The sequence below is a fragment of the Podarcis erhardii genome (genome assembly GCF_964252035.2).
Source record: "Podarcis erhardii genome assembly, chromosome: 7".
In the NCBI taxonomy this organism is placed as follows: Eukaryota; Metazoa; Chordata; class Lepidosauria; order Squamata; family Lacertidae; genus Podarcis; species Podarcis erhardii.
In genome coordinates, this window is record NC_138511.1 from 73,707,910 (window position 1) to 73,733,645 (window position 25,736).

At 48.0% G+C, this 25,736-nt stretch overlaps 2 protein-coding genes across 4 annotated transcripts in view; one reads left to right on the forward strand and one right to left on the reverse strand.

Annotated features, from left to right (window-relative positions):
• Nucleotides 1-17,634, reverse strand: part of LOC309346035 (synaptophysin-like protein 1) — a 29,220-nt gene extending 11,586 nt beyond the window's left edge. Inside the window, exon 1 of the mRNA XM_081869674.1 lies at nt 17,500-17,634. Within this exon, the coding sequence (XP_081725800.1) occupies nt 17,500-17,568 (69 nt within the window). The 5' untranslated portion in view covers nt 17,569-17,634. The remainder of the gene's footprint in view (nt 1-17,499) is intronic.
• Nucleotides 17,635-23,876: 6,242 nt separating this feature from the next.
• Nucleotides 23,877-25,736, forward strand: part of KMT2B (lysine methyltransferase 2B) — a 60,979-nt gene continuing 59,119 nt past the window's right edge. For 2 of the 3 annotated variants that reach the window (XM_081868607.1, XM_081868608.1), the window contains exon 1: nt 23,877-24,355. In XM_081868607.1, coding sequence (XP_081724733.1) covers nt 24,020-24,355 — 336 coding nt within the window. In that variant the 5' untranslated portion in view covers nt 23,877-24,019. The remainder of the gene's footprint in view (nt 24,356-25,736) is intronic. The other variant, XM_081868609.1, reaches the window with a different exon arrangement.

Genomic DNA, 25,736 nt, shown 5'->3' on the forward strand with positions numbered 1-25,736 from the left:
CTGCTGGGGCTGATGGGAGTTGGAGTCCAGCAACATCTACAGGGCCGCAGATTACCCAACTAAGGTAGATAGACTCTTGGGGCAATACTGTGTACTCCAAGCAGGGGGAGATAATTCTTAATACTCCTCAGATTTATTTTATCTTAAAAACAACAATAGATTCTTCTGGCTGATCAGAAAGAAAGGCACCAGCCCATTCCAGACTCTAATATTCACGCTATCGACCTGAAGAGAGGAATTTAAAAAAAAAAAAAAAAGTTTATTTTTTTAAGAATTCAGAAAGATGATTCCCCACTTGCAGTCTGAAATGGTACAGTGGTACCTCGGGTTAAGTACTTAATTCGTTCCAGAGGCCCGTACTTAACCTGAAACTGTTGTTAACATGAAGCACCACTTTAGCTAAAGGGGCCTCCTGCTGCTGCCGTGCCACCAGAACACGATTTCTGTTCTCATCCTGAAGCAAAGTTCTTAACCTGAAGCACTATTTCTGGGTTAGCGGAGTCTGTAACCTGAAGCGTATGTAACCCGAGGTACCACTGTACAACGCATTCTACCGTTTCAAGAATCTTAACACTTTTATTTGACAAATTTATAGCAAATAAAGTGTTCTCAATTGCTGGTTGAAAGATAAAGTCCAGAAAGGACCAATAAAACAACAGCAATGAAACATTGTTAATGGGGCCGATGGAAAAGCAGCTGGCGTTAAGACAATATCTTACTCATAAAAGGGCTTCTGAGAAGAGAAAGGTCTTGACAGCTTGTTTAAAAGAAAAAGAAAAGAGGCTAATCTTCTGGGTGTGCAACACCAGATTCACTGATTCGATAATTTGATGGCTAACAGTGAAAGAGTTTGGGGTCATATCCATACCCTACATTCAAAGCACATGGATACCACTTTAACAGTCATGGCTTCTCCCAAAGAATTCTGGGAACTGTAGTTTACACCTCACCATTCACAAACAACAGCTCCCAGGCTTTGGGGATGGAACCACCAGGGAATCTCTCTTTGCCTCTACAACCCACCAGTTTGAAAGAAAGGTCTAACCTTGCAGATATCAAGCTTCCTTTCTCATTCAAGAGGCCCTGAGCCTGCCATGATCCGATCCTGCTTGCAGACACACACACACATATATATATATATATAGTGCCGCATAAGTTTCACATGAACTGTGCCAACTGGGTTGACCCACAGACTGTGGCCTGCTAGGTGAAGCAAGCAGAGAATATCCTGGAAAGCAACCGTGGGCAGCTGTACCACGGAAGTGTGGTAATTAGCCTCCTAGAAATGCCAGCTCTTGTTGCATACACCACAAATTTTATAGTCCTAGGTTGTTACACAGGATTAGCCTTTCTGTGCTTCAGCATAATCTCAGCATACACACTGACTTGCTTTGGTGAAGGTAAACTGTCCTTGTCCACCAGTTTAACACACAAGTAGTCTAAGACGAGGTTTTCCGAACCTTGGGTCTCCTCCAGCTGTTGTTGAACTACAACTTCCATCATCCCTACCTAGCAGGACCAGTGGTCAGGAATAATGGGAGTTGTAGTCCAACAACAACTGGGGAACCAAGGTTAAGAAAGGCTGTTCTAGACTACCTTATAGTCTGCATGGGACTAACTATGAAGTTCCTTTGGGAACTTCCATTGATCCCAGAATGCAGCAGCAAGTATGTAAGCGGGCACCCACTCATATTACACCGATCATGCAGTAGCTCCTATGGCTATAATTGTTTTTGGGCACAATTTAAAAACGTTAGGAAATACCTTTAAGCCCTAGGTGGCTTGGGTCCATACCTAATGGAAAACCTTCTCCTGCATCAATCTACCAACTTTCTAAGCGCTAGTGAAGGGACCGTCTCTGTATCCCGCATACACTGAAAGCATGGTCATCAGGGCCTTCTCAGTGGTGGCACCCAAATTGTGGAACATGAGGTTCAAGCGACCCCTCCTGAGTTGTCATTCAGGAAAGATCACTTCATTCCATCTGGCTTTTATCTGAAGATGTTTTATCTAAAGATGGTGGCTTGTATTCAACCGAGTCACAGAACAGTCACAGAACAGACCTAATGAAAATAATGTTGTGTCTTATCTGCAATGCCCATCTCTACCTGACCTGTCCAATGCCACTTTTATTGAACAATCCCTGGCATGTTGAGGCAAAGACTCCTTCCTGAAACCCTTGAGATTAAGGCTGGGCTATATCTGGTTTCCAACATCCTGATATATCACCAGCTGTTAACTCTGTCGGCTCAGCTCTCTCCTGCCACCTGCATGGGGCAACAAATCACAATAGCAAGCAATGGCAAAAAACACGCTTTCCCATGCATCGTATTCAGTGTCACTTGGGATAGGAAGTGATGGCCCTAGATTGGCTGATTGCTATCAGCCACATGCTAGTTTGAAAATAAGCTATTTCCAGTTTAATAAATTGGGGGAGGGGTTTGTTGAAAAAGGCTGAATTCATTGTATAAATCTTCTGCAAAAAAGGAGGGTTTCTGTTTTGAAATCTTAACTGGCAGTCAGCAGAATGCACTTAATGCCCTGGGGAAACTGTGGATTCAATAGACCAGGTTCAATGGAACTGCCTTGCAACCATTTCCGGCCTTGGGGTGATATATTGCCCCATATCTCACTTTTTATGCAGGCAGCAGTGAAAGAGTCAATTCATTTCCCCATGTCTCCATGTACTTCCTCCTCAACGCAATAGATTTATTACCCAATGTCAGTAGTATTACTAGAAGCATGGAAATGGCATTTATGAAGAACACCACCAGCCTAGCCTATATCAAAAACAGCAGAGACACAAAAATGATAGCCTATGTTTGCAGAGCCCAGATCCAGCAATGCAGGCAGCACATTAAATTGGCCAGATCTGTGCTGCCTTGTTTATTTCATATTTGGTGCCCCAAATGTTGCTGCTTACATGTTGCCTTTATGTCCAGCATTTTTGGTACTCCCATCACATATACCAGGGGTTGTTCAACCTGTGGCCCTCCAGGATGTTATTAGACTCCAACACCCATTAGCCTTAGTCAGCATGACCTATATGGACAAGGATGATGGGACTTGGGTGTCAAACTGTAGCATTATGAGGCTTTGCCCCTTCAAAACAGCATCTACAAAGTCACAGATTCTCCAGCCCTGATGTACCCATAGTGAATTCAACTCTCCCACTGCTCATCCTTGCAACCAAAATGGTACAGTCAAACTTCAGTTCCCGAATGCCTCGTACGTTTTGGCTCCTGAACACTGAAAACACAGAAGTAAATGCTCTGTTTTTCTAACGTTTTTCGGAACCCAAAAGTCTGACACGGCTTCTGCTTGAGTGCAAGAAGCTCTTGCAACTGACTGGAAGCCACGCCTCAGTTGTCCAACATTTCGGAAGTCAAACGGTCTTCCGGAATGGATTACGTTCGACAACCGAGCTTTGACTGTACCATTCACACATACACAAGAGAGAAACATCCAACAGGCCTGGGAGAAACCCAAGGTTTGTAGATGTAAAACTATTTCCAGGCAGGTTGGAAACCTAACAGGGGAAAGGAAACCCCAAAGCAACAGTGAAGACTGAGCATTTTCAGTGGGCACAGAACACAGGATAATGTTGGACGAGGATGATGACAGAAAACAAGGGGGGGGGTGAGAATGCAATACAGTATCCTGGACAGGAACACTTCGCAATTTACTGTAGGCCTCACCTGGTAAATTTAGTTCTGATCTTGCAAATTTTACCCTATCCCCCATCTGTACATTTATTCCTATTAGTGCTTTTATCTTGGGACTAAGTGGGCTTTTTGCATACCTCCACACCATCCGATCAGCTTAAGAATTTGTTTAAATCCTCGATAATTTTAACGACTGAGCATTGTCATGAGGAGGCCTAGCAAGGCTTCAAGAGCCAGCAGCTCCTGCTCTCTCACACTCAGGAGGAGCCAGTCAGTCAAGCCGTGCCAGATTTGGCTCTGCGCTCAGCCTCCTTGCCCTCACAATACTGAGGCATGGGCATACCTTTAGGGGGGGGCAAGAAGGGGCAGCTGCCCCCCCATAATCATTAAAAATCAATAGCTACCATGTTTTTCACTCCATAAGACGCACCTAGTTTTTAGAGGGGAATGCAAAGAAAAAAATATTCTTTATTTTAGTGTATTTCTGGTTTTTATGGAAGCCGCCCAGAGTGGCTGGGGAAACCCAGCCAGATGGGCGGGGTACAAATAATAAATTATTATTATTATTATTATTATTTAAAGGGAGCGCTGAGCAGAGCCTGAATGCATCCCAGGCTCTGCTCACCGCTCCCTTTAAAGAGCTGTGTGGTGCGACACTTGCAGGCTTTTCCCCGAGGAAGGAGAAGGGCAGCCCATCAGTGACGGGCTGCCCTTCTCCCTCCTCGGGGAAAAACCCCCAAGAGCCGCACACACGCTCCACGTGGCTCTTTAAAGGGAGCGCTGAGCAGAGCCTCCCGTCTGCATTTGCTCCATAAGACGCACACACATTCCCCCTTACTTTTTAGGAGGGGAAAAGTGCGTCTTATAGAGCGAAAAATACGGTAGCGGAGGTTCTGCCCCCCCCCCCAACAAAAGGCCTGCTCCCCACTAACAAAAATCCTGGCTACATCCATGCACTGAAGGAGTCCAGGCCCCCCAAGAGATATTGGGGGAGACAAGACCCCTCAGTCCCAAAGAGCCCACGTCCCTGCTACCAAATGGTACCCCCACCAATGGTGTGGCTCTTACTCTGGTGCCTGAAACCCTTCATTCAGAACTCAAAGCTGATTCAGTCCCTATACCTGATATAATTGGGACTGTTTCCATTCCTCTTTTTGGTATGCTCGAAATTCTACGTGGAATCCCAAGAATGTCAGCTTTAATTTGAGAGAGAGAAGCCTTGAGAAATCTGTCTGCTCTATCTGTTAACCGTTCTCCGATGACACCTGGAAGGAACTCTTGCAACCGTCTTATTCACCGTGTCTCTGAAGCTGTGTACACACGATATATTTAAAGCATACACCCCACAAAAATTACGCAAAGTGCAGTTTACTTCTCATGGAGCTACAATTCCCAGCACGCTTAACAAGCTAGAGTTCCCAGCATTCTTTGGCAATGTGTTTTGAACGCATGGTGTGTACACATTCTTGCAAATTTTACTGTATGGTCAAAGATGCCGTGAAACAAATTAAAACACCAAGATCATACAGTTTCCAACACAAAGCATTAAACGGTACATTTCCTATCCTGCAGGAAATTGTTCTTAACGGAGAATATCCAGTTTCCGGTTCCTCTCTCGTGGCCACCTCCTGTTCTAACAAAATAGTTACCTCATCATGAAGCTTAAGCCTCAAAATGGCTACTTGTGGAGAAACAGGAGTCTCAGTCAGAATGGGGGGCAGGGGCAGGAAGCACTTCAGATTCCTATAGTCAAGAATCCCCTTTTTAAAACACCAGCATAAATATTTCCGCCAACACCTTTATAGCTATGGGAAACATGCTGAATTTCTCAGAGGTCTACATTATTTTTGATCAGCCTTCATCAACCTGGTGCCCTCCAGATGTTTAGGACTATGGGCACCCCCAGACTGTCAGATTCTAGCGTATACCAGAACTTTAGGCTTCCAAAGTGGATTAACGTGCTGGTGCCTTGTGCAACAAATCATCATCATCATCAACAACAACCACCTGTACAGTGGTGCCCCGCAAGACGAACGCCTCGCAAGACGGAAAACCCGCTAGACGAAAGGGTTTTCCGTTTTGGAGGCGCTTCGCAAAACGAATTTCCCTATGGGCTTGCTTCGCAAGACGAAAATGTCTTGCGAGTTCCTGCGGGGTTTTTTCCCTTTTTTCCCCCTTTTCCTAAGCCCTAAGCCGCTTATTAGCTGATCCGCTGATAAGCCGCTTATCAGCAGATCTGCTAAAAGCCGCTAAACCGCTAATAGCGCTAATCCGCTAAGCTGTCAATGGGCTTGCTTCGCAAGACGAAAAAACCGCTATACGAAGAGCCTCACAGAACGGATTAATTTCGTCTTGCGAGGCACCACTGTACTTTTTCCAGTTTAGAAAGTAAGGGTGGAATGCACTGAGAAGTGTGGGATAAATGATTAATAGGGAGGCATGTTAGAGCGTGGTGCTGATAATGCCGAGGTTGCAGGTTCGATCCCCGTACAGGACATCTGCAAATTCAGGTTGGACTAGATGATCACTCTGTCAGGGGTAAGCAAACTTTTTTAGCAGGGGGTCGGTCCACTGTCCCTCAGACCTTGGGGTGGGGCGGACTATATTTTTTGGGGGGGAAACGAATTCCTTTTCATGTATTGGTTGTATTGTTTTTCTATTTTGTAAATGGAGGTTACTATGAGGCTTGGGATTGCTACCGTGGAGGGGCGAGGGAGGTATGGCGGTGGGGGCAGATGTTATAAGCGAAGGGGATCGAGATACGGATATGCTCGTACCCCTTCCAATCTGCGCCCCATCCCGAGAGACGAGGGTAGGGTGAGCAAGGATTACTCACCTCCTTCACTGGTGTTGTGCAATGCCAGGTCTATAGGCAACAAAACCGCCACCCTGCGAGATTTCTTTACCTCACAGGGGGTCGACCTGGCTTGTGTGACGGAGACCTGGGTGCGCGAAGGGGTAACTGTTACCTTACGAGAGATGGCGCCCCCGGGTTTCTCTGTCCTCCACCAGTCACGGACTGTGGGCCGGGGGGGAGGGGTGGCATTATTAATCCGGGAAGATTGTTCTTTCAGGGCTCTACCATCGCCATCGATCCCCGGCATTGAATGTGTTGGCCTAGTGTGGGGCTCCGAGGAGAGCTTGGCTGTCTGGCTGGTGTACCGGCCACCTAGCGCACCAGCAGCCACCCTGTCAGGCCTGCTGGAGGCGGTGGCCGGCTGGGCCTTGGAGTTCCCTAACCTATTGGTATTGGGAGACTTCAACTTCCATGCTGATGCCGCTCCCTCCTCACAGGCTCTGGACCTGGTGTCTTCCATGGCGACACTAGGGCTCTCCCAGTTTGTTTCGGGCCCCACACATCAAGCAGGCCACACGCTGGATTTGATCTTTGGTGCCGGTATAGATGTGATCATGTCTCCTTCGATGAAGGTGCCATGGTCTGATCACTATGCTCTGAAAGCCAGGATTGACTTTCCACCCCCACCCCGCTTAGGTGGCGAGCCGATTTGGGCTCGCCCGCAGAGGCTGATGGACCCTGCTAGATTCCGTCAAGCCTTGCGGGACCTTGCTCTCCCTGGCGACTCATTGACTGAGCTTGTTGAGGGCTGGAATACCCAGCTCCTGGCAGCCATCGATGAGATCGCACCTAAGCGCCCTCTGCGACCCCGCAGAAACCGGGCTCCCTGGTTTACCGAGGAGCTTTGGAAAATGAAGCGGAACCTCAGACGGCTAGAGCGAGTATGGCGGGGTGCCCGTGACGGAGCCTCAAGAACATCTTATAGGGTTTTTATGAAAACCTATGAGATGGCTGTGAAGGCCGCTAAGAAGTCTTACTTCTCGGCCTCCATTGCATCCGCTAGCTCTCGCCCGGCGCAATTATTTAGTATAATTCGGTCTTTAACGTCCCTTGAAGGACAGCCAAATTTAAATAACAATCTGACACACAGCTGTGAGGCATTTGCGAGCTTTTTTGCGGAGAAGGTCCTGTTGCTCCGCCATGACCTCCCTGCCAATTTGGATACAATAAAGGAACTGGAGGCCCCTCGACTGTCCTCGGGTTCAGTATTGGACCATTTTGACCGGATATCTCCAGCCGATGTGGACAGACTCCTCCAAGCTGGAAAGCCCACCACCTGTCCTCTTGACCCGTGCCCGTCATGGCTGATTAGAGCGTGTCCAGACGAGGTGCGGGCCCCCCTGGGGGATATCATCAATTTGTCCCTTGGCACCGGGATATTCCCAGGGGAACTGAAGGAGGCAGTGGTGCGTCCGCTCTTAAAGAAAACATCATTAGATCCCTTAGATCTATCCAATTACCGCCCGGTTTCGAATCTTCCATTCCTGGGTAAGGTGATTGAGAGAGCGGTTGCTGAACAGCTTGGTAGGTTTCTGGATGAAACATCTGCTCTGGATCCATTCCAGTCCGGCTTCCGTGCTGGTCATGGGACCGAGACGGCTCTGGTCGCCCTAACAGATGATCTCCGTAGGCAGTTGGATCGAGGCGGGTCGGGGCTGCTGATTCTTCTAGATCTGTCAGCAGCCTTCGACATGGTCGATCACGAACTCCTGGACCACCGCCTTGCCGACGTGGGGATCCAGGGCACAGTCCTTCAATGGCTGCGCTCGTTTCTCTCTGGTCGGGGACAGAGGGTGGCGCTCGGGGGGGAATTGTCATCGCGCCACTCCTTGGTGTGTGGAGTGCCTCAGGGTGCGATTCTCTCCCCGATGCTTTTTAACATCTTTATGCGCCCCCTCGCCCAGCTTGTCCGGAGTTTTGGGCTGGGTTGCCATCAGTATGCCGATGACACCCAACTCTATCTGTTGATGGATGGCCATCCTGACTCGGCCCCCAATACACTGGCGAGATGTCTGGAAGCTGTGGCTGGATGGTTACGTGGGAGCCAGTTGAAGTTAAATCCTTCGAAGACAGAGGTCCTCTGGCTGGGGCGGGATGATATGGGATTGAGGGGGCAACTCCCATCTCTTGCGGGGGTGCAACTAGTGCCAGCACCATCCGTTAAGAGTTTGGGTGTAATCTTCGATACCTCCCTCTCTATGGAGGCGCAGATTACAGCTATAACAAAGGCGGCATTTTTTCATCTCCGCCAAGCTAAGCAGTTGGCCCCTTATCTCTCTCGCCCTGACCTAGCCACTGTGATCCATGCGACGGTCACCTCCAGACTGGATTATTGTAACTCGCTCTACGTGGGGCTGCCCTTAAGACTGACCCAGAAACTCCAGCGGGTGCAGAATGCCGCGGCGAGACTCCTTATGGGGTCTTCGCTGCGAGATCACATTCAACCGGTACTATACCAGCTACACTGGCTCCCGGTGGAGTACAGGATCAGGTTTAAGGTGCTGGTTTTAACCTTTAAAGCCCTATACGGCCTAGGACCCTCGTACCTACGGGACCGCCTCTCCTGGTATGCCCCACAGAGAAACCTACGGTCTGCAAATAATAACATCCTCAAGGTCCCAGGCCTCAGAGAGGTTAGGCTGGCCTCAACTAGAGCCAGGGCCTTCTCGGCTGCGGCTCCAATCTGGTGGAACGCTCTGTCACAAGAGACTAGGGCCCTGCGGGACCTGACATCCTTCCGCAGGGCCTGCAAGACAGAGTTGTTCCACCAGGCCTTTGGTCAGGGCGCAGCCTGACTCCCTCCTCTGGCAACCTGCTTAGAATCTTGCTTAATTAGTTGCCATTAATTTGATTTTAATTGATTTTTATAATGTAATATTTTTAGAATGTGTGAATATTTGATTGTTTGATTGTTGATTGTTGTTAGCCGCCCTGAGCCCGGCTTCGGCTGGGGAGGGCGGGATATAAATAAAATTTATTATTATTATTATTATTAAAAACACCAGGCAGGCCCCACAAATAACCCAGAGATGCATTTTAAATAAAAGGACACATTCTACTCATGTAAAAACACGCTGATTCCCGGATCGTCTGCGGGCCGGATTTAGAAGGCAATTGGGCCAGATCCGGCCCCCGGGCCTTAGTTTGCCTACCCATGCTCTATGTAAACAAGCTGCAAACAAAATACGAGGAATTCTCACTGCCTGGCAAACAAATCGGAGCAAATACTCAGTCAATACCAGACGTTTTGTAACTGCCATGTAAGCTCTGTGCAAGCAAGATTCGGAAGAACGCTCAATAAGTAAGTTGCCTGGAAGAGCCCTGCCTCTCTCCATCAGCCACAGGCAACACGGCTGTGCTAGCTGAGGCTGATGGAATTGCATGTCAAATTATCCCAAGGGCACCATGTTGGCGAAGGCTGTTTTAGATGCTTTTGGCAATAGGGAGCTCCCCTGGCTACAACTCTTCCAGAAAAGTTGAGCACGAAATGTTACTATGCTGCAGAAATGAGACTTTTAATTCCCCAGCAGTGTAATTCTTTGGTGGGAGAACGTGCAGGTATCCATGCTACCTTCTGTCCTGAAGTTCAGACCACACAGCAAATGAAAGTTGGGAGTTGAGATGCCCTGATTCGCTTTACTTTCCTGGGTGTGGCATCTTCAGAACAATCAAGAGGAGAGTCTCAGGAGATGTGTTAAAAGTCCATTTTCCAGCTGTTAAAATTGCTTGCGAAGTTACACCACCAAACGTACAAAGTACACGTCAGGCTTTTTTAAAAAAGACAAGCTGCTTAGATGCAACCATTCCGTTTCTTTCAACACACACAAAAGCTAAAACAAAATGGCAAAACAATAACACACACACCCTTCCCAGACACATTTAAAAGGCTGTAAAATAATATTCAGAATATTAATCAGCCTAAAGGCCTGGTTGAAGAGGAATGTTTTATACAATTAATTCTATGGAATTCAAATTGTAATACCGCATGAGAAATAAGAGAAACAATAAAAAATACAATTAAAAAGTCATTCAGCATCTAGGCACATCCCTTTACAATTGTTATAATAAGCAGGAACATTATTAAGCTGTTCAACCAAGGCCTGCAGCAATTTTCAAATGGTCACTGCGGGGCCGGAGGAGCTTGGGAACTCGTAATTTAAACTGAGGGAATGTTGGCCCTTCCATTCATGCTAATGATTCAACCAGAAACACCCCGATAGTCCTCTAACCTAGTAACAGTCTTATTCCTTTCTATTTATGCTGTCCTCTTCTTGATAAAGTTCTTGCCTGTTTTACCAGATGTTGACCTCAAACGCCCCCATCTGCACATCTGGAAGAATTAATTTGTTTGTATGTTACATTTCCAGGCACCTAAAACATCTTGTATGCTCTAATGTTCTGGGGTACCCCATAAGTCTTTGAAAAGGAAAGACGAGGATTTTGGAATAAACTTGCTGTCGCCATTGCTCCAGCAACCAGAGAGGGAAAACAGGCTGTGGGGTGGGTGACTTTCATCAGAAAGGAAGGAGGGAAAACCCATTAATTCAACATTTCGTTCTGCCTACCTAAGCATGTATCGAAGAATTCATACTATTAAAACAAACATGTTGCAGCTTGAAAAATGTCGTTGCCTCCCTCTTTCTGATCACTACTAGCTGTCTTGATCTCTCTGGGTACTTGGGATATTTTTGCACCAGAGCTGGCGCAAGACAATTTGCTGTCTGTGGCAAAGGCTAAGACGGCATGCTCCCTTCATTTCATGAACAGAAGCTGACTGGGCTGGCAGCTGAATCTTAGTTCAGCACTTGCAAGGAGACAGGCTAGATTATGAGGTATAGGGCAGGCCATGTGGAACGCACAAATGCACACCCTCCAACATTCCTCAGGTGAAAATAGGGTCATTTCTTACACCCCTCCCAACCCTCCTTGAACTCCTCCTGGCCCGCTCTCCAGCAACTGCTACGAACTGCCCAAGGAAGGAGGGCAGCGGCAGCAGCAGCCATGGAGAGGCCACAGAATGCTCCCTCACAGCTACCGCCACTCAGGACAAACACCACCTCCTCCTCCTCCTTGAGCTCAGCAGTGGCAGCGCTGGCAGGGGAAATAGGGACATTCCAGAATAAATCAGAACCTGGGATGGCTTTCGTTATTCCGGGACTGTTCCTGGAAAATCAGGACGTTTGGAGGGTACGCAGCCATCTCAAAAACTTGCCAGTGCTCTCCACATCTGTTGCCTGAGGCAACTGCCTCACTCTACCCAACGGTAGGGGTGGCCCTGCCTTCTGGACTAGGAGGCCACCCTTGGCTACTCCAGACAGGCTGTCACAGCTGATAGGCCACTGGGCCACATCTGTGCCAGAAATAAATGTCCAGACTTTGTCAATAGGCTGCACAATGAATATCCATAAAGAGTTTCAAATACCCTCTGGCTTCTCCCCCGTCCCCTGCCTCGCAACCCTCTGTTAAGGGCTCACAAGAGGAGTAAGGTGTCTGCGGTCAAACCAAATTAAAAGCAACTGGATTGCAGCATATAATACACTTCACTTCCCAGCATCTGACTTAAGCTCCAATTATCCACAAGATAGGCTCACGGGAGCTATGTTGTTTTTATGCTAGATCCCTCAGGTCTGCCAGCTGGAATCAGGTGCAAAATACTACGAAGGGTGGGTAGAGGCAGATGCAAAATGGTGGCTCAGGGCAAAGACAACTGCCTGCTGAAACGAAATAGCTTGCATATGCAAGGACAAATCTATATCCAATTTGCAACTAGGGATGGATGAATCTGTCAATTTCAGGTTCTCCCAGTTTCTCCTTTTTTCAATTCTTTTTCAATTCTTTGCGTTTCCAGCTTGTGCTTTTTTTAAAAAAAAAGTCCTCATGAAAATGCAGCAGCATTTTTGGGGGGTAAATTTCTCCTAATATACACGTCTTTGTATGAAATTTTGCTTAACACGCGCATTTTTCCAAAGCAATTTCTGCTAATGTGATGCGTTTTTGCATGTTAATTTTGCTAATATATGGGTTTTTGCATGTTAATTTTGCTAATATATGCATTTCCATGTACACTTTATACATTTTTGTACCCATTACTTGGCTAGAGAACTGCACTGCAACGCTTGGAGAATTTCAGTTCTCGTACTGTTTCATAAAGGTGTGATTTAGGCATGTTTGCCTTTAAATGCAAACTGAATCAAATTTATCTGCCATCCCCACCTATAAAAAGCTCAGGGTTTCTAACAGGCCGCTAACTGGTAAGAGGGAAAATCTTCCATGTTGCTGTCCTTAAACAACTGGGAGTCAGCAATCTAGACTAAACTATTGCAAAATCACTCAGATCTATGAGTAGATCTAGATCTGCCTCCCCCACCATCTCACTATGCAAACACTCTTGTGCGTTTCCATAGGACATGAAAAATTCAACCTCATCTCACAGGAGACTGAAACTGAAAGTACTTTCTAGCAAAGGTATACTTCATACAGTACTCTCATTATAGCCCTATTTGAAACTCAAACTTTCTTCCCTTTTTAATATTATTTCCCCCCGGGTCATTTTTATGCAAAGTATTTTTTTAAATTAATTTTAATGAATTGGTACATAAACATACATTTGCGAGTTAAGCTTACACTGTTGCAGAGCACATCAATAATGTACACTTGATGTATTACAGTATTTTAATATTTTTTTCGGAAGCCGCCCAGAGTGGCTGGGGAAGCCCAGCCAGATGGGTGGGGTATAAATAATAAATTATTATTATTATTATTATTATTATTATTATTATTACTCATATTCGGAACCATGATTCACTATATTAGAAATGAATAGGATATAGATTGGATGCTGCATTCAAGTAAAATTTAAAGGGATAATGTGATTTATTTATTTTTTTAAAGTGGATTTACTAGATCAAATAATAAGTGAAGGTAGGAGAATATTTATGAATTTTGCAAACTTAACTACACGTCTTACAATCCTATACAATATGTATACAATCCTATACATATTTACTTAGAAGAATATCCCCATTGAGTTCAATAGATGTAACTCCCAGGCTGAGCATATCATTGCAGCCCTAATGCCTTAAGGTTTGTATTTTTGTGCCTTTGCCCCTGTTTGCAGGCAACACTCAATCCAAACCATGGCTGAGCATGAATGAGCAAGCCAAGAGAAAAATCACAGCCACTTTTCTCCGCCAATCCTGTTGACTGCTGCAGCTGCGCTTACACAAGAGCTAAGCCATGGTTTGTGACTTGTCTGTCCCAGACAAACTATGAGCAGTAACCCAAGAACAAACCTTGGCTACAGCTCATACACTCATACCTCATGTTGCTTCTGCTTCAGGTTGCATCCCACGGCAACCCAGAAGTACCGGAATGGGTTACTTCCGGGTTTCACCGCTCGCACATGCGCAGAAGCGCTAAATCGCGCCACGCGCAGCGCTTCAGCTTACATCAGTTCCGTGTTACGAACAGGCCTCCGGAATGGATCCTGTCCGTAACACGATGTTCCACTGTACTTTGTTTGGAGTGAGACAAACCATGAGCCATGAGGCTCAGATGGACTGGGGAAGGAGCAAAGTGGCTGTGATTTTTCCTCTTGACCTGTCCACTCACTCATTCATGCTTAAGCCATGGTTTGGCTTAAGATCACATGTAAACAAGGCATGCATGTTTAAGCACCTACTAATTTAAACCTCAGATATAAAAATGCCCGCTGTTGCCAGACTTAAGCATCTGCCCACAGTAGCTAGAGACTCATAACCTTTCTCTCCTCCTTTGTACTGCAATCCCAAAGCGATCACAATCTATCTAACAACTTTGGGAATCCCTGGAAATGCCTATACAGTGGTACCTCGGGTTAAGAACTTAATTTGTTCCAGAGGTCTGTTCTTAACCTGAAACTGTTCTTAACCTGAAGCACCACTTTAGCTAATGGGGGCCTCCTGCTGCCGCCGTGCCGCCACTGCATGATTTCTGTTCTCATCCTGAAGCAAAGTTCTTAACCCGAGGTAATATTTCTGGGTTAGCAGAGTCTGTAACCTGAAGCGTCTGTAACCTGAAGCATATGTAACCTGAGGTGCCATTGTAATCAATGTCATGAAAAATCAGTACTATTTTTCTAGAAAAAGAGGTACCGGAACTCACCATAAACGCCTCCCTTGTTGTCTTTTAATGGCAATGGCACTCACCTGAGAGGTGCCGTAACTTAGTTCCTGCTCAAAAAACTCCTATGAAAAACTATTTAACTCCCCCTTCCCATTAGTGTCCAAAGATATTCCAACTCCCGCATCTCCAAATAAAAAGCAAAGTATAGAGCCATTGTGCAAATTCCAGATGTTGGGTTTGCCAAGGAACTACAAGATGGCTAAGAGGTTTGGGGGCTGCTTTGTCATTTGGGGGTTCCTCTCTCTCTCTCTCTCTCTCAATTTACTTTAATGGATATTTATGCACACTTTCATGTGCTTTTCATATTTTGAAAATAAATGCTCAAAATAGCCAGCGGCACCATTTATGCAAACCTGCACCACTCAAAATGCAAGGAGGAGAAACTGAACGATTGCATATTCCCTTGGGTCTAAAAACAAAACGAAACCTCAACCATGAAAAGCCATGGTGTGTCAGGAAGACGAGTTGCAGACCAGCCTTGTTACTGACACGATTGTTTCCTATGCACAAATGAGAATTGGTTTTCACATGGAGAAGCATTCAAGCATGCCCTCCACACCTACATTCTGCAAGTCTGTACCTGTCAGAATACAGGTAAAATAACTGTGGTGGAGTGCTTCTAGTGATCCAAGAACCCTATGTAGATACAGTATCGTGTGCACTTTTCTTAATGTGTAGATGACTTCTCTCCCAATCTTGGTGAGAGGGAGGTACAGTGGTACATTGGTTCTCGAACGGCTTGGCTCCCAAACGCCGCAAACCTGGAAGTGGGTGTTCTAGTTTGCAAACGTTTTTTGGAAGCCGAACGTCCAACGCGACTTCCGATTGAGTGCAGGAAGCTCCTGCAGCCAATCGGAAGCCAGGCCTTGGTTTTCGAACCGTTTTGGGAGTCGAACAGAATCCCGGAACGGATTAAATTCAACAACCAAGGTAACACTGTATTCCATAAACCCTTCTGGAGTTTGCCCCCCATCCCCGCTCGTAAGGGGAAACAGTGCTTGACGCTCCCATTGTTCTTTTTTAAAAAAATAATAATTTTTATTAATTTTAACATATAAATTATAATACATACCACAAAGCTTCACCACTTATACAATCTTTTTTTTTTTTTTTTTTGGACTTCCATCAGCACCTCTGATGATCCACCGTTTTAACCACTTCTTATGCATTTCTCAAATTCATATTGCCTTTAATTATCTTAACTAACCATCCTCCCCTTTATCCATTTTTGCAATAGTTCCAATAATTCACCTCACAAAACTTCTTGCAAACCTACAAACATAGTCTGATCATCACAATTACTTTTCAAATAGTTTGTAAATTTACACCAGTCTTCTGTGAATTTCTGGTCCCGCAGATTTCGAATCCTTCCTGTTAATTTATCTAGTTCTGCATAGCTCCCGCTGTTCTAGGTGCATTTTGCAACATGGAATTTCATTAGTGTGAGCCGTTTCTGAGCTCTGGGTGCAGTACTGCACCTAAGATTTCAGATTAAAACTGCAGAGTGGAAGGAAAGGAGGACCTTTTTCTGCCTCCCCACTTCTAGCTACTCTCTGAAGACTGGAGAAGAGACTTCTTAAGAATATTAGTGGGGTGGGCAGGGGAAGGACTAGACCATGTGAAAAATGAACATAATTATTTTAGGTGCAGTTCATTCATTTTCAGCTTTGTATTCTTCGTTATTTAAAAAGTGCACCTAGCCATTCCGTTGTTGCACCTATAACCTAGGTTTAAGGTGCCATTTAGCTCCTAGCTTTCATATCTTAGTTTCTAACACTGCTTATAGAGGCTCACATGCTGCACCTTCCCAGCGTGGGGAGCCTCAAGCGCCAAAACATCTCAGGCCACAACCTGTTCCTTCCTGCTTATAGGAACATAGAAAACTGCCTTTTAACGGATAGTTCAGGGTGGTCTCCTCTGATTGACAGCAGCTCTCCAGGATTCCCAACAAGGATAATGCTAAGGTCCTGCATGGCATTCCCTTGAAGTGACTTGACAGAGACTGGCCTCAAGTACAGTCATTGGGTTCCCTTTTGCCCCCAGAGTAAAAACTCCTTTGAGCAAGAATAATCCTCAGCCTGCGTTATGAGAGTGGGCCAGTTCCTACTCCACGGTCCACTGACCTAAAGAGACTGGATCTCCTCCACACCATACCCTCCATACCCGCTGCACTCCCGCTAAAAGTTTATTACGTTGCAGGGCATAAAACTACAAGTCACTTTTGGCACACGTGCTGCCCCTTCCAACGTGACGCACGGAAGGAAAGAGTCCAGGTTTTGCAGCAGCGGCTGGGAGCCGGAAGGCGACAGAGCCATTAACCTGCCTGCGTGATCTCTCGCTCCCCCCCCCCTCCAGCCCTCCCATGACCAGATCCCCACTCCGAAGCACATGGTTTGTTTGGAAATAGAACACAACAGACGTCCCCGCCCTGCACCAACTATGCAAGGGGGTGTGTGTGTGTGGGTGTGTGGGTGTGGGTGTGTTTTTAGAAGCGGCCCAGAATAGATCCCTGGAGCGGGGTGGGCTGGAAATACACGAGTCCCCTACAAATCTAAGCGAGCTTCGAAAAGTACAGGCCGGAGGCCACGCCTGTGTTTATGAAGGGAGGAAGGCAGGGAGAAATTCCAGCGGGAGAGCCAAACAGGGCTCGCAGCCAATACCTGCCGGGGGGGGGGTTGGGGTGGGTAGGGTAGATCCTGCCAGGAAACGCGGTGATCAACCTCCCCCACCCCCCCACCCCAAAGAAACCCCGTTACCCCTCTGTGGCCACTGGCCCAGCCCCGCTCTCCGATCCCCCTGCCGTCGAGGACTCACCCACTCGAGGACTTTGATGAAGCCCAGCGGCTCCTTCACGGGTCCCAAGTTGATCTGCAGCCCGGACATTTTCTCTCTCTCTCTCTCTCTCTCTCTCTTCCACCGAGAGGGGAGGAGCGGAACAGAAGGGGCGTTCACAGCCCGCCAGCCTCCTACCTGACTCACTCGCTCCAGGCTGGGCTCGGCCCGACGCTGCGCGCGCCCCACGGCCAGAGCGCAGTCCCGGCCGCCCCAGGGGAGGGGCGCGGCTGCCCCGGCCCGCCTCCTCGGGGCGAGCCCCGCGCGCCCGCCCGCCCGCCCCAGGTTGCCATCTTAATCTCCGCTGCAGAGCTGCTTTTGCCCTCGACGTGGAGCGCAGCCGCCGGACGGGAAAAGCTGTTCTATGGCCGGCTTTACTTCCCTGGTGCTGCAACGGCGGCGGTGGTGGTTCTCTGCTGCCGGCTGGCTCGCCTTCAGCGCTTCTTTCCTCGTTTTGGTTTTGTTTTTTTGCAACCGCGCGGTAGAAATCCAACAGGTGCTGCTGCTTTCCCAAAGTTGGAAAGACGACAAGGTCCCTGCCAGAGTGGACTGGCAGACTAAATGAATGGATTGTGCAGAGATGGCAAGAATGACTGGGGAAATCAGAAACTAGGAGGATCAAAACTTCAGCAAAGAATGGGAGAAATTTATACAGTATTATATTTGACAGAGCACTGTAAACACTTGAACCCTTTGGCAGGTCTTAAATAATTCTTGTAATGTTACATAGACTTTGGATATAATGGAGGACTGAAAAATTAGGCGGACTTATAGTATGTAGTTGAAAAGGTTAACTAAAGAACCCACCAAGGGCAGGAGGGAAGTCTAATGATTCAAAAGAATCTTGTGTAATTTTTATTATTTGTGATTTTGAGTGTGAATGAATAGGTAAAATCAAATAAAAATCATTTTCCAAAAAAAGCAAAAGAAATCCAACAGGTGCAGCAAGCTTTGCTACCTGTGGGATTTCTGCCTTTCCGAAGGTGCAGCCCCTCCCATGGTCACAATTCAGGGCCAGGGGTAGGGGATAGCTCCGAAACTCCACATGTTGCTGGACTCCAACTCCCATCAGCCCCACCCATTGTGGCCAATGGTCAGGCATGATGGGGGCTGTAGTCCAATGGCATCCATCCCTGATACAGGAACATAGGAAGGTGCCGTGGATCTAATCAGGCTATTTATCCATCAAGCTCAGCATCCTGACTTCAAGATCTCCTCTGAAGTCTTTCCTATGAATTCTTCCTTCTGGAGATGCCAGCGATCAAACTTGGCATCTTCTGTATGGAAATCATGTGCCCTTGTCACTGAGCAATTGATATAGGATCTCCTTTCTAAGCTGAGGCAAGGGTGTAAACTTGAATAAATTATTGGGGGGGGGGGAGAAAGCACTACCCCACATAATTCATCACATGACACTGTGCATGGACACCTTTTGAACGGCAATGCCCCTCAACTTTGTGGTGGGGGTGGCCTTCTCAAATATTTTAGGGGGGGGGACAAAGGGACTTTGGCCCCTTGGAGTTGGCTGTTATGCACTGAGGCCTACTGTGTTCACCCAAAGGTGGACTGTTCTGGAAGCTCTGCTTATGCCATGTTGATAGTCAAAATGACCCCATCCTTAATTGGTAGTGGCTGTAGCACTGAACTCATACACAACTTGCTTTGATATCCACTAATTGGCCTGTTGGGATGGTACCCTTATCTGTGGGCCTGGGGAAGTTGGGCGCAGAGCCCAGAAAAGGGAAACATTGGTAATGTTTGAGGTATCGGCCACCTGTTTTCCCATGTGAAGTATATGCTGTTCTATTGGACAAAGAACGGGAGTATCTTCGTATGGATGCTAACAATCCATCATCAAAAGGGTTATCTCCTTGCTGTGGAGTTCATCCCACAGGTGCTGGTTATCAGGGGCAAGGGGAGCTGGCAGATTGCTGTTGCTGTAAGCCTTTTTCTTTCTCTTTAATGAAGCACTAGAGTAGATCGCTCTGGTCTTTTAGACTTCTTCCTGGGTTCTTCTGCAAAATCCGAACCCCTGTGAACTCTCCAGCTCTGCAGGATGCAACACCTACCAGGTCCTAAACAAGGTTCTTCTCCCACACTCAGGCCCAGTATTTGGCCTCGTCGACACCACACATTTAAAACAGTATCATACAACTGTAAACAGTTGTGTCTCCCTCCGCAAAGAATCCTGAGAACTGTAGTTTGTTAAGGGTGCTGAGAGTTGTTAGTAGACCCCTGTTGTTGATGATGATGATGATCAACTCCCCACAAAGCTACAATGATCAGAGTAGTTTAACAGTCAATTCCTCTTCAAGGGAATTATGCCAAGTGTAGCTCTGGGGGGACAGGGGTCTCCTAGCAACTCTTAGCACCCTTTACATTTCCCAGGAATATTTGGGGGAAGTCACAACCACTTAAAAGTGCTCTGATACCACTTTCACTGTACAGTGCAGATGGCGGCCTATATCTGAGCTCAGCCCTGAACTTTCTTCTTAATCTAGGGATCTTCCTCAAAACGTGTGGAGTGATTTCAAAGTGTCCACAGGCATGTGCAGAGTGGTCTTCCCTCGCAGAAGAGTGACCACAGCTAGTCTGCCCCCTCCCACATATGCACACGCTCACATTGGTTTGATGGTGGTTTGCAGACACATAATAAGCCCCGACACCTCTCCTTTAGAAATCCGCACTTATTTTTCTTCATTTACTACATTTACGTTCTACAATAAAGCTCTTCGAACAGTTTACAATAAGACATCTTTTAACAACAAGAAAGGGGAAGGAGAACAAGTCTGAAGAATGGCTTTACACAATCAGAGTGGCTCCCATTGAACTCAGTGGCATTGACTTCCAAGGAAATACATTTTGCAAATATTTAGATTAGATTGTATAAGGTGACTTATACCACAATCTCTGTCTTTGCTCTCTGTCCTCTGACTCACACAGTGCTGGGATTCCCCCCCCCCAGCCCAAGGGCCACATTGCTTCATGGGTAACTTTCTGGGGGCCACATGCCAGTGGAGGATGTGGCCAGATGCAAGAGTGGGTGGGGCAATGGATGTCACTCTTACTGTCGCCCAGTAGGCTACATCCAGGTGAATGTCACAGTTCAAGAACACCATTCATCACTGGCATTCCCCTCCTTGATGCCATGTTAGTAAACCCCAACCATCCTTTGGTAGGCAATTAAATACATTTATTTCATTGCACCATTTCCAGACACCTTTAGGGCTTTGTTTTCTTTTTACTTGCTTTGCTTGCTGGTTTCATGCCTATCAAAGCTTTATACAGTATTGTTTCAGTAGTTACTATATTTCATTTTCCTTCTTGCAAACTACTTTGAGAACCATGATGCTCGAGAAGCAGTATACAGTGTTACAAATTGCCTTCTCCTGTGTGAACTTCTCTAGTTAATTGAGAGAGCCTCCTCAACAATTTATAGTGTTTTTACTGTCTGTTGTTTTTAGAGTGTACAACTCCCACAAAGTCTCATGCTAAAGGGTAGTCTAGATGTTTACTAAGCTGGAGCAACTAATGCAGTTTCCTTCAGATGTGTTGGACTGCAACTCCCATCAAGGAGTTGCCTTGAGATGAAAAAGCAGAATATCAGTATTTTAAAGGAATGCCTTTCTTCCCCTTGGTGGGAAAAGATTTGTGGGATTTTATCTCTAGGGCTGCAATCTTATGCACTCTTACTTCCAAATTGTTGCATCTGTTTTTTTATTTGTAGTGTTTTGCTTTAGTGATGTATGGAAGTGAGAGCTGGACCATAAAGAAGGCTGATCGCCGAAGAATTGATGCTTTTGAATTATGGTGCTGGAGGAGACTCTTGAGAGTCCCATGGACTGCAAGAAGATCAAACATATCCATTCTGAAGGAAATCAGCCCTGAGTGCTCACTGGAAGGACAGGTCCTGAAGCTGAGGCTCCAATACTTTGGCCACCTCATGAGAAGAGAAGACTCCCTGGAAAAGACCCTGATGTTGGGAAAGATGGAGGGCACAAGGAGAAGGGGATGACAGAGGATGAGATGGCTGGACAGTGTTCTCGAAGCTACCAGCATGAGTTTGACCAAACTGCGGGAGGCAATGGAAGACAGGAGTGCCTGGCGTGCTCTGGTCCATGGGGTCACAAAGAGTCGGACACGACTAAACAACAACAACAAGTGCTTTGCTTAGTGGCATTGTAATGGACCGATAGCTGCTCTGATCCCATTTAGAAAAGAACTGAAGACTGATTAGTGTTTTAAATAAAAAATAAAATAAGGTGTTTCGGAGGGCAAATTCAAAGAGTCATTCTATGTGTCTATTAAGACTTAGGAGTAACAATGTGATTTCCAAGAGGAGGATTAAAATGTAACTATCGGAAAAAGCCAGGTTAAAAAAGAAAGAAAGATGACACAAAGAAAGCCAAACAAATTCTGGCAAACATGTCCTTAAACATTGTGGGAGACTTTCTGCTCAGGTAGAAAAATTAACAAAACGCTTAAATGCTCCCTGCCCTCCTTCAGTTTGACAGTGTGTTGGACTGGTAACTGTGCAGTCTGATTCTGTATGATTCTGCTGAAACCGTAAACTAGCTAGTCTGCATCATATATTTAAAGCACATGCTTTCCACCAAAGTATCCTAGGAACTGTAGTTTATTAAGGGTGCTGGGAATGGTAGCTTTGTGAGGGGAAATCTACAGTTCTCAGGATTTTTTTGGGGGGGGGTCATGTGCTTTAAATGTATGTTAGGTACACAACCCTAGTTGGGGCTGCAATCCCATATACAAGCTTGCCTGGGAGTAATCCTCTAGGATTGTGCCACTGGGTCTGGTTTACGCAGATAGCTGGTGGAGATGGAGAATATGTGTTAGCATCCTAGGGTGTCAGAAAGAAATGTATGACTTCAGAAGGCAGGTGGTGGTTGGTTTTTGTTTTGTAATGCTTCCTTAGGTTTTGTGTTTTTAAGCACCCTATACCTGGTATCGTAGCATATTAGGGAGTGAGGTGTGCTAGAAGCTTTCACCCTGGTTTTTTCCCCCCTTAAAGAAACACTTGTACGTCATGTTTTGATTTTAAACAAAATAGTAATTTTTAAAGAGCAGCCTGACTTGCAGCCCAAGTGGTGCAATGCATTCTGGCATCTTATTTGGCTGAGAGAGAAAGAGAGATATACGTTTCAACATGAGGGAAGACCGGTTTGGGAGTTGGCTGATCCTTTGAAACATAAATGCACTTGTAAATGTTTCATTCAGCCTGAACACGAAAGTGGCCTAAATCTTGCGTTTCCCCGAGGGAATTGGGAGGGATGAATAGACTGAAAGTGCTCTCCCTCAGCCTCCACTCCGCACCTTCGTAAACATTCCTGTTCCTGGTTCGTGAAATCTTTTGTATATCCAACAACGTGATAAAGATCCTGCTTTTTCAGGTTTATCTGCTTTTTCGGGGCGGGAGAGCTGTTGTACCATTTCCTCCCCAAATTCTCACTCTGTTCCGCAGGACCTACTCGCGCGCGTTCCGTGTCTCACTCGCACAGCCCCAAATCTCGCATGCAGAGGCATTCAGAGTTTGGGTTTGTCTGTCCCGTCGCTGCAGCTTCTTTACTTCATCGCGTTCAGGGTGCGCGCGCGCGATCTTCATTCATTCATTCATTCTCCCCAAACTTCGGCAACTTTTAAGTTCAGAGCGGGAGGGGACTTGCCGGCTTAACGTGGCTTCTCCACTGTCAAATGGAGGGAAACTGTCTGTGTTTCTTCTCTCCCCACCGCGTTAAATAGTCGCGGCGATGCTCTGTCTGCTGCAGGACGCTATTCCTCAGGGCTACTCGCTGGGGCAGTGGTTGCCCTTCATTCATCGTCCCTTCGGGGATTTCTCTCTGTAACAGCATTCTAAGGGCCGCGCCGTCCAGCCCCACCCCGACTACAACTCCCAGGGTGCATTCCAAACGAGACCGGGCCTCGCGCTGCATGCTGGGAGCTGTAGTCTTGCCGCCGCCGCGCCTTTGCTCTCGCCCCGAACGCGAAATGGACTCGTTCCTCATTCGCTCTTCCAGGCCTCCCGCGGCTCCTGCCTTCATTGCCCGGGCTGAATGCGACTCTTTATCCCTCAGGCGCACGAGCGGACCCGCGCCCCGCTCTTCACCCCTTGAGCGAGCAGCCATTTACAGCCGCCTCAGTCGCCCACCACGCCGGAGGGCAGCTTAGCTCGGGCGTCGACCGCGGTGCCTGACGGGAGACGTAGTCCCTGCCCTCCGCCCTCCTCGCTTCACGCGGCGGGGCTCCGTCCCAGCGGAGGACTTCCCTTCCCATGGTGCGCGGCGGCGACAGAGGGCCACTTCCGGGGCGCGGCGGCCGACGGGAAGTGCGGTCCCTTCCCCTCGCGCCCTCCCTCCCGTCGCATTGCACAGCCCCCCTCGGCGGGACTCGGGCTCCCAGGTTGCCCCGCGCTCGGCGCTTGAAGGCTCCTGCGGAGGATTGTTATTGTGGCGGCCCGGCCCCCCTGGGCTCCTCTCAGTGTTTAAAGATGGCGGCGGCGGCGGCTTCGGCGGGAGGCGGCGGCGGCGGCGGCAGCAGCGGCGGCTCGTCCGGGGCCTCGCAGGCGCGGGGCCGCTTCCCCGGCCGGCCCGGCGGGTGCCGCGCGCGGGGCGCAGGGGCCGGCAGCCGCGCGAGGGTCTCGCTGCTGGCGCCGCGCCTGCTGGTCTGGGCCGCTCCTGGGGACGGGGAGCGGGCCGCGACGGACACCACCCTGGGGATCCTCCTGGGCCTCAGCCGGAGCTGGCGCCGCCTGCAGGGCCTGCTGGGGGACAGCAGCAGCAGCAGCAGCAGCGGAGGCGGCAGCAGTGGGGGCGAAGAGGAGCCGGTGAGATTCCCTGCAGCTGGTGGGGCTGGGAGGCTGCGGGCCCCGTCTTGACAGGGGGCGCGGGAGGCGCTGCGGAAGCCCACGCTCCCCGTGGGGTGGGGTCGCGCCGAGTGCACCCGCGCGATGGTGCTCAGCTGTTCAAGGGGGGGGGGCGCAGAAGCGCTGGAGCCGTCCTCTTCTCTGGCAAGACCTGGGCTGGAACCGCATTGCTTTTTCACTCCCTTCATCGATGCATTTCTCCAACAGGAGCGCGTGTTCGTGGTTGGTTTAGGTTCTTAATTGTCGTGGGGGTGGGGAGGCTTGTTGTGGCTGATGCGAACACTGCCACAGAGCTCACCTGCAAAGTAGGGCAGGATCCCTGGAGTTTGCGCCCTTCCTCCTCTCCTTTTTCCTGCTTCCTGGGCTGGAGGCTGGAAGCTGGCCTTAAATCCCATGCTTGTGCTTCCTGGGCTGAGCTTAGATGCTCTCCCCCCCCCCTACAGGAAATTGGCTTTGGGGGTGTGTGCGTGAGGGTAGCGCTGGTGGTGGGAGTCTAGCTTGCTTGTGAGGATGAGCTGGGCCTCCTTGCAGGGGAGGTAAGTTCGTCTGCTGGTACATGGTGGCCCTGCCCACTGGCAGTGTGGGATTTGAGGCTGCAGGCATGTCCAGGAGCAAGTCCTGTTGAGCACAGAAGGGGTGCTTCTGTGTCAACAGACCTGGATGATAAGGGGGTGCTTTGTTCAGCTGTCAGGATCAGCTTCTCCTTTATGCAGGCTGTGCCTCCCACTTTGGATTGCTGCATGCAACACTTTTATCAGGTAGCCATGGTGAACAGATGCTGCCCTCCTTGGGGGGGAGAGACAGAGGAGGGATTGCCTTTGAGCTTCCCTGTTGTTTGCACACAGCTTCTTCTTCAATAGGTGCTTTCAAACTTAAGGCGGTTTGGGCAGAATGGCCCTGTCTCTGGCTAGGCAGGGGTGTGGTGCGATCAGACATATGGGGCTTTTGTTCCTACCTTGGTCCTTGAAAGCAGAAAGCTGACAGCGCTTAGTCACCTGCTCTGCTGTCTCCTCCCTGCTCCTGTAGCATTAGACACATGGGAGAAACTAGCCTAACCAGGGATGGCCTTCACCATACAGAGATTCTTCCAGCAATTTGGGAAAATAGCTTCATTCTTCGAAAGTTTCAAGCTGCATAGAGGTAAATTGTTGCTGTTCACCAGGGAACAAGGGGAATCAATATGAGGGTGATGGAAGGCTTGTGTTGGAAGAATGGAGTTTTCTTAGGGTTTTCTAAGGTGGGGAGGATGGGTGTTTGGGTGACTTTCGAGTCCCCGGAGAAATATGCTAGAAAGGATCGTAAAGAAATGTCAAGAAAGGAAGCAGTTATGACTGAGCTGGGC